At 37.1% G+C, this 18,409-nt stretch overlaps 1 protein-coding gene across 4 annotated transcripts in view; it reads right to left on the reverse strand.

The window, feature by feature from the left end:
- The window catches only part of CCDC30 (coiled-coil domain containing 30), a 117,094-nt gene that overhangs the window by 67,917 nt on the left and 30,768 nt on the right, over window positions 1–18,409 (reverse strand). For all 4 annotated transcript variants that reach the window (XM_047727755.1, XM_047727756.1, XM_047727764.1 and 1 more), the window contains 2 exons: window positions 15,069–15,184; window positions 12,734–12,832 (listed from right to left, as the gene is read on the reverse strand). In XM_047727755.1, coding sequence (XP_047583711.1) covers window positions 12,734–12,832; window positions 15,069–15,184 — 215 coding nt within the window. The remainder of the gene's footprint in view (window positions 1–12,733; window positions 12,833–15,068; window positions 15,185–18,409) is intronic.

Raw genomic sequence — 18,409 nt, forward strand, 5'->3', positions numbered from 1 at the left:
ATATAAAGATGTAATTTTGTGGGGCACCTGGGTGGCTCAGTCGTTAAGCCTCTGCCTTCAGCTCAGGTCATGATCCCAGAATTCTGGGATCAAGCTCTGCATCGGGCTTCCTGCTCAGTGGGAAGCCTCCTTTTCCCTCTCCCACTCCCCCTGCTTGTGTTCCCTCTCTCACTGGCTCTCTCTCTGTCAAATAAATTTTTTTTAAATCTTTCAAAAATTCTCAAAAAACGATATAATTTTGTGATGTCAATTACTGAGAACAAAGCTGTAAATGAGCAAAGTTTTTGCATATTATTAAAGTTGAACTGACATAAATTCAAATTAAAGTATTATAACTTTAGCATGTTAAATGCAATCCCTATGGTAACTGCAAAGAAAATAGTTACAGAATATACTCAAAAGGGAATGAAAAGGAATTAAAATGTTTTATTACCCCCCCAAAAAAATCAACTACATACAAGAGAGACACTTAAGCAGGAAATGAAGAAAACAAAAAGCTATATGGTACATAGAAACAAATGATGAAATGACAGAAGTCCTACTTTAATAATTACTTTAAATGTAATGTAATCTCTCAATAAAAACACATGGTCCAACCATATACTATCCACAGAAGATTCACTTCAGATCCAAAGATGCAAAGAAGGGGCAAGCAAAAGTATGCAAATAGTAGCCAAAAGAGAGCAAGTCTAGTAAAACTAATATCAGACAAAATAGATTTTAAATCAAAAAAGATTATAAGAGACAAAGAAGGGCATTATATATTAGTAAAGTTTCAATACAGCAATAAGATATAACAGTACCTAATCACCAACCAAAATATATAAGGCAAAATTGGCCAAAATTAAAAGAAGATGTAGACATTTCTACAATGAGTTGGAAACTTCAATACCCCACTTTCAATAATGGATGGAACAGATATAAGAGAAGTAAGGAAATAGAGAACTTGAACACAATAAAGCAATAATACCTAACAGACATATATAGGACACTCTACTCAATGACAGCAAAATACTCTTCCCAAGTACACACAGGACATTCTCCAGGACAGACCATATTTTAGGCAATAGACCAAGTCTTAATAGATACAAAATGTTTTCTCCAACTACAGTAGGATGGAGACAGATTTAATAACAGAAGGAAAACTGGAAATTTCATATATACATATATATATGTATACATATATATATATGGAAATTAAACAACTACTGTTTTTTTTTTAAAGATTTTATTTATTTATTTGACAGACAGAGATCACAAGTAGGCAGAGAGGCAGGCAGAGACAGAGAGAGGGGGAAGCAGGCCCTCTGCAGAGCAGAGAGCCAGATGCGGGGCTCAATCCCAGGACCCCGGGACCACAACCAGAGCTGAAGGCAGAGGCCCTAAACCACTGAGGCACCCAGGCACCCCTAAACAACTACTCTTAAACAACCAATGGATAAAGAAGAAATCACAAGAGAGACCAGGAAATATCCAGAGATGAATGAAAATAAAACATGAAACTACAACATTCAAAACTTAGGGGATGTAATGAAAGATGTGCTAAGGGGAAAATTTATAGCTATAAATGCTTATATTAAAGAATGAGAAAGAACTGAAATCAACAACCTAATTTATGATTTAAAGAAGTATAAAAAGAACAACAAACTAAGTCCAAACACAGCAAAAAGAAATAAGAGTCAGAGCACAGATAAAATATAGAAAAACAATACAGAAAATCAGTGAAACCAGAAGTTGGTTCTTTGAAAAGATCAAAATTGACAAACCTTTAGCTAGAATGACTAAGGAAAAAAGAGAAGACTCAAAACACTAACATAAAAGTTAAAATGCATTCTTACGAATTTTATAGATAAAAAAGCATAGAAGAAAGTACGTTGAACAATTGTACACCAACAAACTGGATAACCTACATAAAATGGATGAATTCCTAGAAACACAAAACCAACAAAGACCAGGGATACAAGGGCACCTGGGTGGCTCAGTGGGTTAAGCCTCTGCCTTCTGCTCAGGTCATGATCTCAGGGTCCTGGGATCGAGGCTCGCATTGGGCTCTCTGCTCGATGGGGAGCCTGCTTCCCCCCTCTCTCTGCTTGTCTCTCTGCCTGCTTGTTATCTCTCTCTCTGTCAAATAAATAAATAAAATCTTAAAAAAAAAAAAAAGACCATGGATACATATGTGGTTCAATCAGTTAGTTGTCTGCCTTCAGCTCAGGTCATGATCCCAGGGTCCTGGAATCAAGTCCCACATCAGACTCCTTGCTCAGTGGGAAGCCTCCTTCTCCCTCTGCATGCTGCTCCCCCTGCTTGTGCTCTTTCTCTCTAGCAAATAAATAAGTAAAATCTTAAAAAAAAAAATAGAATCATGCTATAACTAGTAGGATACTGACTCAGTAATCAAGAAGCTCAGGTACAAAGAAAAGCCCAGGCCTGATGGCCTCAGTGGTAAATTCTACCAAACATTTAAAACAGAATGAACATCAATCCTTCTCAAACTTTTCCCAAAACTTGAGAGGGAAGTAACACTTTATAACTCATCCTGTGAGGCCAGCTTACCCTGACATGAAAGTCAGACAAAGATACAAAATGGAAGAAAAAAACCATAGACTAGTATCCTTTATGAGCATTGAAGCAAAAATTCTCAACAAAATATTATCAAATTTAACACCATATTAGAAGGGTTATACACCATGACCAAGTGAAATCTAGTCCTGAAATTTAAGTATGGTTCAACATACAGAAGTCAAGCAATGCAATATACCACATTAAAAGTATGAGGGAACGTTGATATAATCATCGCAATTGATGCAGAAAATGCATTTGACAGAATCCAACACCCTTTCATGATTAAAAAAAAAAATAACCCATGAAATAAACTAGGAATAGAAGAAAACTATCTCAACATAATAAGAAATTTTTAAGAAACTTACAGGGAACATCATATTTAATGGTCAAGGATTAAATGCTTTTCCTATAAGATCAGGAACAAATCTTTCACCACTTCTATTCAATGTAGTATTGGAAATTCTAGTCAGAGCAATTAAGCAAGGAAAAGAAAGACATCCAAATTAGAAAGGAAGAAGTAAAATTATCTCTATTTGCAGATGATATTATCTTATATAGAAAACCTTAAAGATTCTACAAACAGTTAGACATAACAAATGAATTTACCAAGTAACAAGATACAAAATCAACACACTTCTACACACTAACAACAAGGCAATCTCAAAAGGAAATTGCAAAAACACTTCCATTTATAGTAACATCAAAAAAACTTAACCAAGGAGATGAAAGACTCATACAATGAAAACTACAAGACATTGCTGAAAAAAATTAAAGAAAACAAACAGAAACATATTCCATGTTCATGAATCGGAAGACTTAACATTGTTAAGATGTCAATACTACCCAAAAGATCTACAGATTCAATGAAATTCCTATCAAAATCTCAATATCATTTTTGCAGAAATAGAAAAACCCATCCTAAAACTCATATGGAATCTCAACGTATGCTGAAATCATCTTGGAAAAGAACAAAGCTTCAGGACTCATATTTCCAGATTTTAAAATACTACAAAGCCAGAGTAGTCAAAATAGTGGTATAGGCAGAAACACAGACATATAGAACAATGGAATAAAATACTGAGACCAAAAATTAACTTTCATGTATATGGTCAAAACATTTCTGACAAGTGTGCCAAGACCATTCAATGGGAAAAGGCCAGGCTTTTCAACAAATGAGACTGGAATAACTGAATATCCATATGTAAAAGAAGGAAGTTGTACCTTAACAGCAAATATAAAGATTAACTCAAAATGGATCAAAGATTTAAGTGTAAGACTTAAAACTGTAAAACTCATAGAAGAAAAAATGGGAAAAGCTTTACAACAATGGATTTGGCAATGATTTCTTGGATATGATACCAAAAGCACAGACAATAAAACAAGAAATGGACAAACTGGACTTCATGAAATCTAGAATTTTTTGTGCATCAATACAGTGAAAAGGAAATATATGGAATGGAAAAAGATTTTCAAGTTATATATTGATAAGGGATTCATATAATCAAAATATGTAAAGAACTCCTAAAACTCAACAATATAAAAACAACATGAGTTAAAATAGGCAAAGGAGGGAAACGCCTCGGTGGCTCAGTCGGTTAAGCATCTCCCTTCCGCTCAGGTTGTGATCCCAGGGTCCTGGGACTGAGTCCCACACAGGGCTCTTTGCTCAGCAGGGAGCCTGCTTCTCTCTCTGCCTAAGGCTCCACCTGCTTGTGCCTGCTGTCTCTCTCTCTCTCTGAGAAACAAATAAAAAATTCTTTAAAAAAAAATAGTCAAAGGACTTGAATAGGTATTTCTCCAGTGATGACATATGAAAAGTCAATGAGCACATGAAAAGGTGCTTACCATCATTAATTATTATGTAAATGCAACTCAGACCACAATGAGAAACCACCCTGCATCATTAGGATAGTTTGCACCAAAAAGATAGAAAATAACAAGTGTTGATGGTGATATGGAGAAATTGGAACCCTTGTGCACTGTCAGTGAGAATGTAAAATGGTGCAGTCATTATGCAAAATGGTAAGGTGGTTCTTCAATAAAATGAAAGAGAATTACCATATGATCCAGCAGTTCTACATCTAGGTATATACCCAAAAGAATTGAAAGCAGGGACTTGAACAGATATTTGCATACTCATGTTCATGGCAGTGAATACACAGCCAAAAGGCTGAAGCAAGTCAAGTATCCCTTGAGGGATGAATAGATACACAGAATGTGGACTATACAATGGAATATTATTCAGCCTTAAATTGGAAGGAAATTCTGACATAATGCTGCAATGTGGATGAAACTTGAAGACATTAGCTGATTGAAATGTGAATCAGAAAAGGACAAATAGTATATGATTCCCCTTTTATGAGGTACTTGGAGTAGTCAAAATCATAGAGATAGAAAGTAGAATAGTGGTTGCCAGTGCCTGGGAGAAAGGCAGAAGGGGAGTTACTGCTTAATGAATATATAGTTTTAGTTTTACAAGATGAAGGGAGTTCTGGAGGTGGATATCAGTAATTGCTACACAACAACGTGAACATGCTACTATCACTGAACTGTACACTGTACACTCAAAAGTAGTTAACATGAGGGGCACCTGGGTGGCTCAGTGAATTGAGCATCTGACTCGATTTCAGCTCAAGTCATGATCTCAGGGTTGTGAGACTGAGCTTCATCTTGGGCTCTGCACTCAGTGCGGAGTTTGCTTCTCTTCCTCTCCCTATGCCCCTCCCCCTGCTTGCATTCTCTCTCTCTAAAATATATACATAAGTCTTAAAAAGAAATAGTTAACATGATAAATTTTCTGTTATGTGCATTTTACCATGGTAAAAGGCTTTTTGGAAAAAAAAAAAAAAAGCAAAACAAAGAGTTTTGCAGACAAAGAAAACCAGAAAGTTTATCACTAGTAGATCTATACTAGAAGAAATGTTGACTCATGTTCTTTAGGTTAAAGAAGTATGGTGCCAGATAGAAACTTGGGTCTATGCAAAGTAATGATGAGCTCTAGAAATGGTCAATATGTGGTTAAATGTGAAAGACTTGTTTTCCCTTTAAAAGGTAATAGGCTGGGGTGTCTGGGTGGCTCAGTCGGTTAAGCATCTACCTTTGGCTCAGGTCATGATCCCAGGGTCCTGGGATAAAGCCCCTCATGGCGGTGGGGGGGGGGGTCCCTGCTCAGCAGGAGGCCTGTTTCTCCCTTTCCCACTCCCACTGCTTGTGTTCCCTCTCTCGCTGTGTCTCTGTCAAATAAATAAATAAAATCTTTAAAAAAATAAAAAAATAATAAAAGGTAATAGGCTAAGGAAAAATAATAACAATGTATTACAGCGTTTAGAACAACAAGTGTTGTTCCTTTTTATTAACCATTAATTCAACTTACCTCTTTCCTCTCGCATTTTACCATAAGCATCAAGGCTAAACCATACCTTACACATTTTGTTTGGAAATCACCACAGTTAAACATCCAAGTTCATCACTTAAAGGTTCTACTTTCCACCAAATGGTAAAACATAACTCAACCACATTCTCTGCTACTTTATAACAAGGATCATCTCTTTTCCAGAGTCAAACAGTATGTTGCTCATTTCTCTCTGAAGCCTCACCAGAGGCACCTTTGACGTTCATATTTCTAGCAAGATACTGGCAATATATGTGTTCTCTGAGATGACAATAGCTTTCCCTGTAGTTCTCACTTCTTTCTGAACTCCCACCAGAACCACCTTTAAGGTCATATTTATACCAACAGTCCCTTCAAGGCAAGTCAGGCTTTTTCTGTCTAGCACCTCAAAATTATTCCAGCCTCTACATATAATACAATTACAAAACCACTTCTCCAGTTTTAGGTATTTGTTATAGAAGTACCTCACTTTCTGGTACCAAAATGTCAACGAGTTTCCTAGGGTTGCCATAACAAAGTACCACATATTAGGAGGTTTAAAAAAACAAAAATATATTCCTCATAGCTCTGGAGTCAGAATTCTGAAATCAAGCTGTCAGCAGAGTCAAGTTTCCTTTGAGACACTGGGTAAAATCTTTCCTTGCCTCTTTTAGCTTCTGGTGGTGGCTGTCAATCCTTAGCATTTCTTGGCTTGCAGCCCATCACTCCAACCTCTGCCTCTGTCGGCACATGGCACTCCCTGTGCATTTCTGTCTTCACACAGCATTTCCTCTTCTTATAGGTACACGAGTCATATTGGAGTAGGGCCCATCCTAATGCCCTCATTCTAACTTGGCTACATCTGCAAAGACCCTGTTTCTAGATGCGGTTGTATTCACAGGTACCGAGGGTTAGGATGATTTCAACACATTTCAGAGGAGGCACAGTTAGTCTATGACAGAGACTAATAAATAGAATATATAAAAAGAGCCTTGCAATAAAAAGACAATGCCATTAAAAATTGGCGAAGGATAAAAAAAGACATTTTCTAAAGAAGATATACAAATGGCCAGTAAGTGTAAGAAAAGATGCTTAATATCACTCGGGAAATGCAAGTCAAAATTACATTAAGATACTACTCCACACCCACTAGGATGGCTATAATAAGAAAGACAGAATATAACAAATATTGATGAAGGTATAGGGAAATTGGAATTCTCATACAGTGCTGATAGGGATGTTATATCGGGCAGCTGCTCTGGAAAACAGCCTGACATTTTCAAAAGGTTAAACATAAAATTAACATATGACTTACCAATTCCACTCCTACATACATACCCAAGAGAAACGAAAATATGTCCACACAAAAAAACTGTACATGTATATACATAGCAACATTATTCATAATAGCCATAAAGTGGAAACTACCAAATGTCCATCAACTGGTGAATGGATAAACAAAATGTGTTGTAACCCATGCAATGAAGTATTATTTAGCCATAAAAAGAGATAAAGTACTGATTCATGCTACAATATGCTTCAGGCTTGACAAGATTATGCCAAGTGAAAGAAGCCAGATGTGGAGACCACATACTGTATGATTCCATGTGTATGAAATGTACCAGATAGGCAAATTCTTAGAGACAAAAAGCAAATTAGTGGTTGCCAAGAGTCTGGAGGCTAAGGGAATGGAGATTGACTACTAATGGATATGGGGTTTCTTTTGGAGAGATGAAAATGTTCTGAAATTAGATAGTGGTGATAATTGTGTAACTTTGTGAATATACTAAAAACCACTGAACAATATACTTTAAAGGGGTGAATTTTATGGTATGTAAATTATACTTCAATTTTTTCAAAGAATAAATGAAATTACACATAGGTAAGAACTGTGTGCTGAAAACGATAAAACATTGCTGAGATAAAAACTCAAATAAACAGAAAGATATAGATCATGTTGACACATTGGCAGACCCAATATTGTTAAAATATAAATTCTGCCTCAGTTGATCTGCAGATTCAGTGCCATCCCAATCAAAATCCTAGCAGGCATTTTTGTCAAAAATGACAAGCTGATTCTAAAATGTATATGGAAGGGCCACCTGGGTAACTCAGTCAGTTAAGCATTTGCCTTCAGCTCAGGTTATGCTCCCAGGGTCCCCAGGCCTCTCTCTCTCTCTCTCTCTCTCAAATAAATCAATAAAATCTTTTAAAAAATGTATATGAATGCAAAGAACCTAGAACAGTCCAAACATCTTTGAAAGAAAAAGTTGGAAAGATTTTCTTTCTGATTTCAAGACTTACAATAAAACAATAGCATGATATTATCCTATAAACAAATGTGTAGATTAATGGAACAGAAGAGAGTCCAGAAATTGAGCTGAATAACAGATTTTTTATAAAGGTACCAAAGTAATTAAATAATTCTCTTTCCAATAAATCATTCCAAAATAACAGGATATACATTTGGAAATAAATGAACCTCAAACCTCACCTCACACTATATACAAAAATTATCTCCAATGGATCATAAACCTAAATGTAGAAGCTGAAACTCTAAAACTTTTAGAAGAAAAGAGAGGACAAATATTTTGTGTCCTTGGTATAGACAAAATTTCTTAGATGGCTTATATGTCCTTTTGGCTTATATTTCCTTTTAAAATAAAATTTTAAAAGAAAACTTTGATAAATTGGGTTCCATCAAAATTTTAAAACAACTATTCTTCATAAAACACTTTTAAAAATGAAAAGACAAGTCACAGACTGAGAGAAAATATTTAAAGTACATATATCTAATGAAGGACTAGTATGCAACATATGTAAAGAATTCCTAAACTTAATATACATATAATTCAGTTAAAAACAAGCAAAATATTTAAATTGAGGTTTCATAAAGGAACATATACTAATGGCTAATGGGCGCATCAAAGCATACTCATTGTCATTAGATACTTTCAAAAGTCAAATTAGAACCACAGTGAGGTGCTTGAGTGACTCAGCTGGTTATGTGTCTGACTCTTGATTTTGGCTCAGGTTACAATCTCAGAGTCGTGAGATTGAGCCCCACGTCTGGCTCCATGCTCAATGCAGAGACTTCTTCAGATTCTCTCTCCCTTTCCCTCCCCCTTTGCCCCTCTGCCCATTCGCACTCTCTTTCCCTAAAATAAATAAAACTTTAAAAAATGATAAAACCATAGTGAGATACAACTACATGTCCCTAGAATATCTAGAATTCAAAAGACTGACAATAACAATGTTGACGAAAATGAGAAGCAACTGAAACTTCCATACGATTGTTGGTAGGAATGTAAGATAGTACTGCCACTTCAGAAAGCAGTCTGGCACTTTTTTTTATAAGGTTAAACATACATTTACTCTATGACTTGATAATTTCACTACTAGGTATTTATCCAAGAATAAAAAAAAAAAAAACAGGTGTAAGGATATAAGTGGCAGCTTTATTTGTAACAGTCAAAACCTAAAAACAATTTGAATGTCTATCAACCAGCGGGTGGGTAAACAACTTCTGGTATATCTGAATACAGGGATATTACTAAGCAATATAAAAAACGAACTACTGACACAGGCAACAACACAGATAAATATCAAAAGCATCATTATAAGTGAAAGAAGCTAAACACAAAAAAGTATATACTAGATGATTCTACTTATTTGAAATTCTAGAAAAGGTATGATAATAGAAGATGGTGGAGTAAAGACTGGTGGGAGGTGGGGTTAATGGCAAAGGGGGAGGGAAATTTATGGATTAATGAATATGTTTTCTTTCTTGATTGCAGTTATAGTTATAACTTGATTATCATTATATATAGTTATAAGTTGATTACTTGATAGCTTGAATATAGTTATAACTTGATTGCAGGCTATAGTTATAGGTATACCCACCTGTCAAAATTCACTGAACTCAACTCTTAAAATATGTATGTTTATATTGTATTAAACATTTCAATGATGCAAATTTTATAAAAGAAATGTAATAACTTTTAAACATATGAAAATTCCCAATTTCACTATAAATAGATAAAGGTGCATTAAAACTATACTTAGATACCCATTCTCAGCTCTCATTTAGTAGACAATATATTCAGCTGGTGAATTCTTTAAGAAACTGATTTTTACATGCATTGTGGAAGGAGAGGAAAATGGTACAATTCTTTCTGAGGAGTATCAGACAGTATCTACCTGAATTGTAGATCCATCTACTCTAATCCCACAATCCCATTTCTGTGACTATCCTACAGAAATACCCACATATATGTGCAAAAGACCAGAAACAACCCAAGTGTCCATCAAAAGGAGACTGGTTATATAAATCATAGTACATCCACACAATAGAAAGCAAGACTGCTCTAAAGAATGAGGAAGACTTTTTTGTATGATATGGAAGGATCTCTAGGAGCATCTTAGTAAAAAGAAAAAGAAGCCAGGAAAGGAGGAAATCTGAATAAATATTCAAAATTTTTATATTTGAATAAAGAAATACTGGAAGGATAAATAAGAAACTAATCAAAATGGTTACTAAAAATCAACTTGCCTTTTTAAAAAAGATTTATTTGTTTATTTATTTATTTGTTTATTTATTTATGTATTTATGTATTTATGTATTTAACACACAGAGAGAGAAAGAGAGAGTGCACAAGCAAGGGGAGCAGCAGGTAGAGGGAGAGGGAGAAGCAGGCTCCCCTAGGACCTTCCAAGAAGCCTGACGCGGGGCTCCATCCCAGGACCCTGGGATCATGACCTGAGCCAAAAGCAGATGCTTAAATGACTAAGCCAACCAGGTGCCCCTCAACTTGCTTTTAATTAGAGCACCCTGAGTTCTTTTTTTTTTTTTTTTTAAGATTTTTTTTTTATATTAGAGAGAATGGGATTGTGTGAGCAGGGGAAGATATAGAGGAAGAGGGAGAGGATCTCAGGGGCGCCTGGGTGGCTCAGCGGGTTAAGCCGCTGCCTTCGGCTCAGGTCATGATCTCAGGGTCCTGGGATCGAGCCCCGCGTCGGGCTCTCTGCTCAGCAGGGAGCCTGCTTCCTCCTCTCTCTCTCTGCCTGCCTCTCTGCCTACTTGTGATTTCTCTCTGTCAGATAAATAAATAAAATCTTTAAAAAAAAAAAAAAAAGAGGGAGAGGATCTCAAGAAGACCTCCACTGAGCAGGGAACCTGACTCAGGGCTCAATCCCACAACCCTGAGATTATGACCTGAGCCGAAATTAAGAGTCAGACGCTCAACCGACTCAGCCACCAGGCACTCTGAGCACTAATGAGCTCTTTGGGAATAGTTTTGGTAAAAGTTACTGAAGTCTTGCCTGGAAATTCCTTCTTTCCTTCCCTCCACTCCTCTCTTCCACCTTCTCTGCTCTTTCTCCCTTCCTTCTTATAAAAACGCACTGCTTCTATGTAAGAGGGTTTTGGAAGAGAAGGAAAGATAACAGTTCCTTGGGTCAGAGCCAAGAAATCCTATAGCTGTAGTTTCCATGATACCTAAGTGTAAGGGCCCATTTTGCCAGAGCGACTCCATCTTGGTTTAAAGCCATTTTATTATTTGTGCAGTAAAACTTAAACCGACCCTGCCCCCCCCCCCCCCCGAGAAACTTACTTAGAAGCCAGTAAAATATGGTCAACCAGTTCCTAATAACAGAGCCCAGAATACAAGGCCAGGTCGGCCAGTTCCCGATAACAGAGTCCAGAATACAAGGATGAGTCAGGCCAGGTGGAGACATCCAATCAGTAAGAAACACACATACTTTTCCCCTAACCACCAAAGAATGTAAACCCCGCCGTTTGGGCGCCAACCTTGAGCACCGATTCCGACCAGAGTAATAGGTTAGGTCAAACAGCTACTATAGGGTAAATTGTAATTCAATTGGCCACCTGCACGTGGCCTAACATGACTATACAATGTTACAATCTCATTGGCTACCTATATGTGGCCAGGTTTTTGCTCTATAAAAATTAGTCTGTAAGGCTGGGAAGGGTCACTCTCCTCGGAGCGGCCCTGGCTGGTCAGTCTGATTTCTAATGCTTGGCATAGTATAAAGCTTTGCATAACTTCAACTTTGTTTATGTCTAATGCTTAGCATAGAATAAAGCTTTAAATAACTTTCACTTGTCTCAGTCTCGTTTCGTTTAATAACGGACCTAATATAAGAGATCTGGGCTATAGGGACGAGGGAGCTACAATAAAAACTAGCTCAGCCACAAGGGATGTCACTCGTCTTAGGTAAGTAAGAGGAAAGCCCCCCCCAAAGCAGTCTAGCTCCTTGCCCTGAGTGTCTCACACAGCCCTATCTAAAACATAGGGGCTCCCACTGCATTCCAGCTTGATGGTGATTGCTTTGCCCACCACTGCAGAGGCTGATCATGATGAAAAGACCAGAGACCATGCACAGCATCTAAGCCTTTCTGCTTCTTTACCATAGTTTGTTACTTTAAGTGGGACTCCAAATACCCACTCCATCATCATTGGTTGATTCTATAAATCAATTTCATTTTGATGATTAAAAATGCCCAAATTAGTTATATCTTTGTACAATTCCTTTTTTTTTCTTTAAAAAAGAATATAGTCTATTATATTCTTCATATAAATTTTCCCTGTGGGGGAGATGTGAACAGAAACACATCCTCTCTACCCCAATTTCTTCCTCTACTCTAATTGGCCAAGCAATAGAAAAAGACAAGCAATAAGAGGAGAGAAGCAAATAATTAGTATAACCACTCAGTGTATGCTGCAAAAATATGACTCACTTCATAATTTGAAATCAGAAAGAATAAACTTTTTAAAATACCTGTTCTCTCCGTTCAGCACCCACACTTTTCCCAGGGGAGTGGTTTCCAAGTTGCTTATTCTCTTGAGATTCACAGATCTCTCCTTTAAGTCTTTCAACCTTAAATGCAAAAAGTATTTTAAGTACGAGAGGATGTGGTAGGGGAGGTGGTTTGCTTTGTTTTCAAAAGATATAAGTAATACACGAATACATTCTTCATGAAAAAATTTCAAACAACATATAGGTATATAGAGTAAAAAGTGAAATTTTCCCTCACATAACCTTACCCCACAATCCCATTTCCCTTTCCAGAAGTACAACAATGTTTGTACTTTTTATCATGTATGTGTGTGTATGTATTACATATATAAGTATATGTTGGTATTAAATACATAAATGTAAAAATGTAAAAAGACTAAGACAACTTGAACAGTTGTCTACTCATTCTTTTTATGACTGCATTTTATTTATTTATTTATTTATTTTTAAAGATTTTATTTATTTGTCAGAGAGAGAGGAGAGCGAGCGAGCACAGGCAGACAGAATGGCAGGCAGAGGCAGAGGGAGAAGCAGGCTCCCCGCCAAGCAAGGAGCCCGATGTGGGACTCGATCCCAGGACGCTGGGATCATGACCTGAGCCGAAGGCAGCTGCTTAACCAACTGAGCCACCCAGGCGTCCCGTATTTTAAAAAATACAGGACTGCATTTTAAAAATAACGATAAAATATACATAATACAAACTTACCACGTTGACCATTTCAAGTGCACAGTTCAATATTATTAAGTACATTCTAATTATTATGTACCATCACCATCATGGATCTCCAAAATTCTTTTCATCACGCAAAACTGAAACTCTATGCCCATTAAACAAGAATTCCCTATTATGCCCTTCTCTCCCTCCAGTCCCTAGCAACCACCATTCTATTTTCTGTCTCTATGATTTTGGCTACTTCTTGGTACCTCATAACAGGGGAATCATATACTATTTGTCCTTTTCTGTCACATTTCAATTAGCATAATGTCTTCAAGTTTCAGCCATTTTCCAGCATAGGTCAGAATTTCCTTCCTATTTAAGGCTGAATAAAATTCCATTGTATAGTCCACATTCTGTGTATCTATTCATCCCTCAAAGGCTTCAACCTTTGGGCTGTTGTGGATAACACTGCTATGAACACGAGTGTGCAAATATCTGTTCAAGTCTCTACCTTCAACTCCTTGGGTATATACCCAAAAGCAGAATTGCTTGATCATATGGTGATTCCACATTTACTTTTTAGGGAAAGTGCCATGCTGCTTCCTACAGTGACTGCAGCATCATTTTTCATTCTCAACAAGGCACAAGGATTCCAATTTCTCCAGATTACCATCAACATTTGTTATTTTCTGTTGCTTTGATGAGAGCCAATCTAATGGGTATTTATTCATTCTTGCAACAAAATTACTTGAGCGCTTATTATCATGTGATACACAGGTGTTGTGTGAGATGCTAGAGATATGATTGTAAAATGAATATAAACTAAAATCGAATACACATATACCCAGAACTTGGAAGTACGTATTAAAAATCAAAAATTACTAAAAAGAAATGGTTCACAAATGTGACACAGCTCAAACTTAAATCTATATTAAAAAGAAAAGATCAAAAAAAAAAAAAGAAAAGAAAAGAGAAGATCTTAGGGATGCCTGGGTGGCTCAGTGGGTTAAAGCCTCTGCCTTCGGCTCAAGTCATGATCCCAGAGTCCTGGGATCGAGCTCCACATTGGGCTCTCTGCTTGGCGGGGAGCCTGCTTCCCCCTCTCTCTCTGCCTGCCTCTCTGCCTACTTGTGATTTCTGTCAAATAAATAAATAAAATCTTTTAAATAATAAAAAAAAAGAAAAATCTTAAAAGAAAAAAAAGATCCTAAATTGACACAATAGCAAAACATTACTGTTTAGCACGGGCATTACTGTTTAGCACGGGTAGTTAAAATGTATAAACATAAATACTGATAGACTGTATCAAGGTCAGGGAATGGCATCTATCTGGGATGCTCTAGCCACCAGGACTGGTCGTCACTAATGATATATATGTAGTGCTTTAGCTGCTGATTGTTATTTTATATGCATTTAAATACATTCTAGGGGCGCCTGGGTGGCTCAGTGGGTTAAAGCCTCTGCCTTTGGCTCAGGTCATGATCCCAGTGTCCTGGGATCAAGCCCCGCATCGGGCTCTCTGCTTGGCAGGGAGCCTGCTTCCTTCTCTCTCTCTGCCTACTTGTGATCTCTGTCAAATAAATAAATAAAATCTTTTAAATAAATAAATAGATACATACATACATACATTCTAAAAACAAATTACATTAAACAACTTACCACTTCTCCAAGCACTTTTTTTTCTGAGTCAAGTGATCGAACCCGATTTCTTAAAGCCAGAATTTCCTTGTCCAGTCTCTGATTATGTTCCCTTGCTTTCTGTAGGTCAACCGAATCTAAAACAGAGAACAGGGCACAGTTGGCTCAACTGGATCAAAGTTTCAATTTGAGGGACTAACTTTAAAAACCAAGGAAGTGTTGTTTCCTGCCTTCTCGTCAGTCCTTCCATGTCTCTACGCATGTGACTCTCTGCACGGGAGAGCTGCTACTCTCAAGTCCAGCCCTACAATATTCTACAAACCTATCAAAACAGAATTTTTTCTCACACCAAACTAATGAGCTGGATTTTTTGAGAATAGGATTTCCAGCAATAGAGGTTCTTTGACTTAAAGCAGTGGAACCTATGTTCTAAGATTTATACAAACGAGAAAATTATCTTCCCATCTTGCTTGTGGTCCTTTCTTATGCACCATATATACTCCTAAACACATATCTTCTACTCAGCAACAGTAGAGCCCCACAGATGACAAATGCTGAGCCACGAGCACTGAATGGACAGATTTTCCTAGCTAAATCAAGTTCATGCACCAAAGCCATCTTTCTGTCTGCCCCACAGCCCATAAAATGGTAGTCCTCTCTGAGCTTAGCACCTCAAAGTAAGACCTGCTCTTTCCAGTGATCACCAGTTTCAGTATTGCAAACTTGCTACCTGAGACTTTCCTGAATTTGTAGCTGTTTCTTTTAAGCTACTTCTACTCATACTTCTCTTATTTTTCTTCTGCTGCTTTCAAGTCTCCTTTGTTTTCCTTCTTCATCACCTGTTCTGTATCAATTATTCCTTGTGTTTTTTCTTTCCTCTTTTTTTTCTTTTGTCCCCTTCCTATTTTTTCTCCCATATGTCATTTTTTTATTTGAAAAGTTGAAAACACACCAAAAAGAAAAAAAAATCATTCATAATCCCACCCTGTATGTGTGAGTGGATGCGTATATATAATGAGAGAGACAGAGACAGTTTTTTGCCTGCGCAGTTTTTAAAGATTTAAACAATGCTACATAATCTGTCTGCAACTTTACCACTTGTGACTATGTCATAGATGTCTTTACAGGAAAATCCTTATAAAGTCACTTTCCATTTCTCATTTGGAACTATTTTTAGATTAGTTTTTTAAATTTATTTTTAAAAAAATTTTTTTTAAAGATTTTATTTATTTATTTGACAGAGAGAGATCACAAGTAGGCAGAGAGGCAGGCTGAGAGAGAGGAAGGGAAGCAGGCTTCCTGCTGAGCAGCAAGCCCAATGCGGGGCTCGATCCCAGGACTCTGGGATCATGACCTGAGCCGAAGGCAGCGGCTTAACCCACTGAGCCACCCAGGCGCCCCTTAAAAAATTTTTATTAACATATAATGTATTATTAGCCCCAGGGGTACAGGTCTGTGAATCGCCAGGCTTACACACTTCATAGCACTTACCATAGCACACACCCTCCCCAGTGTCCATAACCCAACCACCCTCTCCTACCCACCTTCCCCCGGCAACCCTCAGTTTGTTTTGTGAGATTAAGAGTCTCTTACGGCTTGTCTTATTTTTAGATTAGTTTTACTGGTCCTTGCTCTTCCTATAAATGGAATCTTAATATATGTATTTTTTGTGTCAGGCTTCTTTTGCTCAATATATATTTTGGGGATGCCATCTGTCATATCGATAATTTATTCCTCTCTACTCTTTAGTCCATCTTATTCATATACCACTTATTAATATATCAGTCTTCATCCAGTCTCTCATTTTGTTCTGCACAGTGCAGCACTGTCCCAATGTGCCACAATGTGTGTCACTTTTCCCCTATTGAGGAAGATTCAGGTGTGTTGCCCATACTTTACTCTTACAAACAATTCTAACATTGTTATCCTTGTTTATCAATCTGTAGGCATTTATGACATTATTTCCAAAAAATAAATCCCCAGAAATGGGACAGCTGGATTGTAGGATATGTGCATTTAGGAAATTTGATAGATATTGCCAAATTACTCTTTATTTATTTTTTAATGACTTTTAAAAAAGATTTTACCTATTCAAGAGAGAGCAAGAGACAGAGAGAGCATAAGCAGAGGGAGAGGCAGAGGGAGAAGGAGAAGCAAATTCCCCACTGGGCAGGGAGCCCAATGCGGGGCTCGACCCTGCCAGGATCCTGAGATCATGACCTGAGCCGAAGGCAGATGCTTAACCAACTGAGCCGCCGAGGCGCCCCCCAAATTACTCTTTAAAAAGATTGTAGAAAGTTACATTTTGTGCAATGACACCGCCCATTTCTCCACACTGAATGTTACGAGAATTTCAATTTTCATAAATCTTAAAAATGCATTTGAATAATGGCTCATTGTAAACAATGATATATTTATTTTAGAGAGAGAGAGAGAGAGTAAGGGGGGGGGGGGGCAGAGAGAGAGGGAGAGAGGAAACCCAAGCAGACTCTACAGTATGTGCAGAGCCTAACACAGGGCTCAGTCTCACAACCCTGAGATCAGTCAGGCCTGAGGTGAAACCAAGAGTGGGACACAACCAACTCTACCACCCTGGCACCCTAATAATGACTTGTTTTAAATGCAATATTGTTTTGCTGATCACAATATGAATGAACATAGGCTTTTTGTTAAAAAGAAAAAAGTATACGGTTATGTTCAAAGTGAATATTCTCATCTAACCCTTACTCACCACCCTGACCCAAAATAATATGGTTAATATTTAGTAAATATTCTTCAAAATATTTTATATGCATATTCTTCAGACAAGGGTTGTACTAAAAATATGCAATAACTCCTAAATCATGGCCCCTCACATATAAGAACATAGCTCCAGAGAAGAGTTCTAGAGAATTGCTAAGTATTATCTGTTTAGTGGCTGGGAAGACAAGGGGCAGGGAGGAGCTTGGCCAGCTGGAGTAGGTGACAGACAGTTGAAAGACTCAGGCCAGCAGCTATTTACAACTGATACAAAATTATTCCAGTGTCTTCACAACTTTATTGCCATACATTAATGTGTACCACCTCATAGCAGTCCTGTGAACATACACACACAGACACACATATGCAAAAAATAAAAACCAGAATAGCATTATACCACATATACAACTTGCTTTTTTCACTTGATAATATATCACAGATATCTATTCACATTTGTGCACGTAGATTTATGTCCTTATTAATAGATACACAGTCACTTAGTTAGCCAATCCATTGTGGATAAATACAACTTAATTTTGTTACCCCAAAAGTTACTTCTTATTCTTTGTACTTCTCTTTTTTTTTTTTTTTTAAGATTTTACTTATTTATTTGACAGAGAGAG

Source organism: Lutra lutra, chromosome 4, assembly GCF_902655055.1.
Source record: "Lutra lutra chromosome 4, mLutLut1.2, whole genome shotgun sequence".
NCBI lineage: Eukaryota > Metazoa > Chordata > Mammalia > Carnivora > Mustelidae > Lutra > Lutra lutra.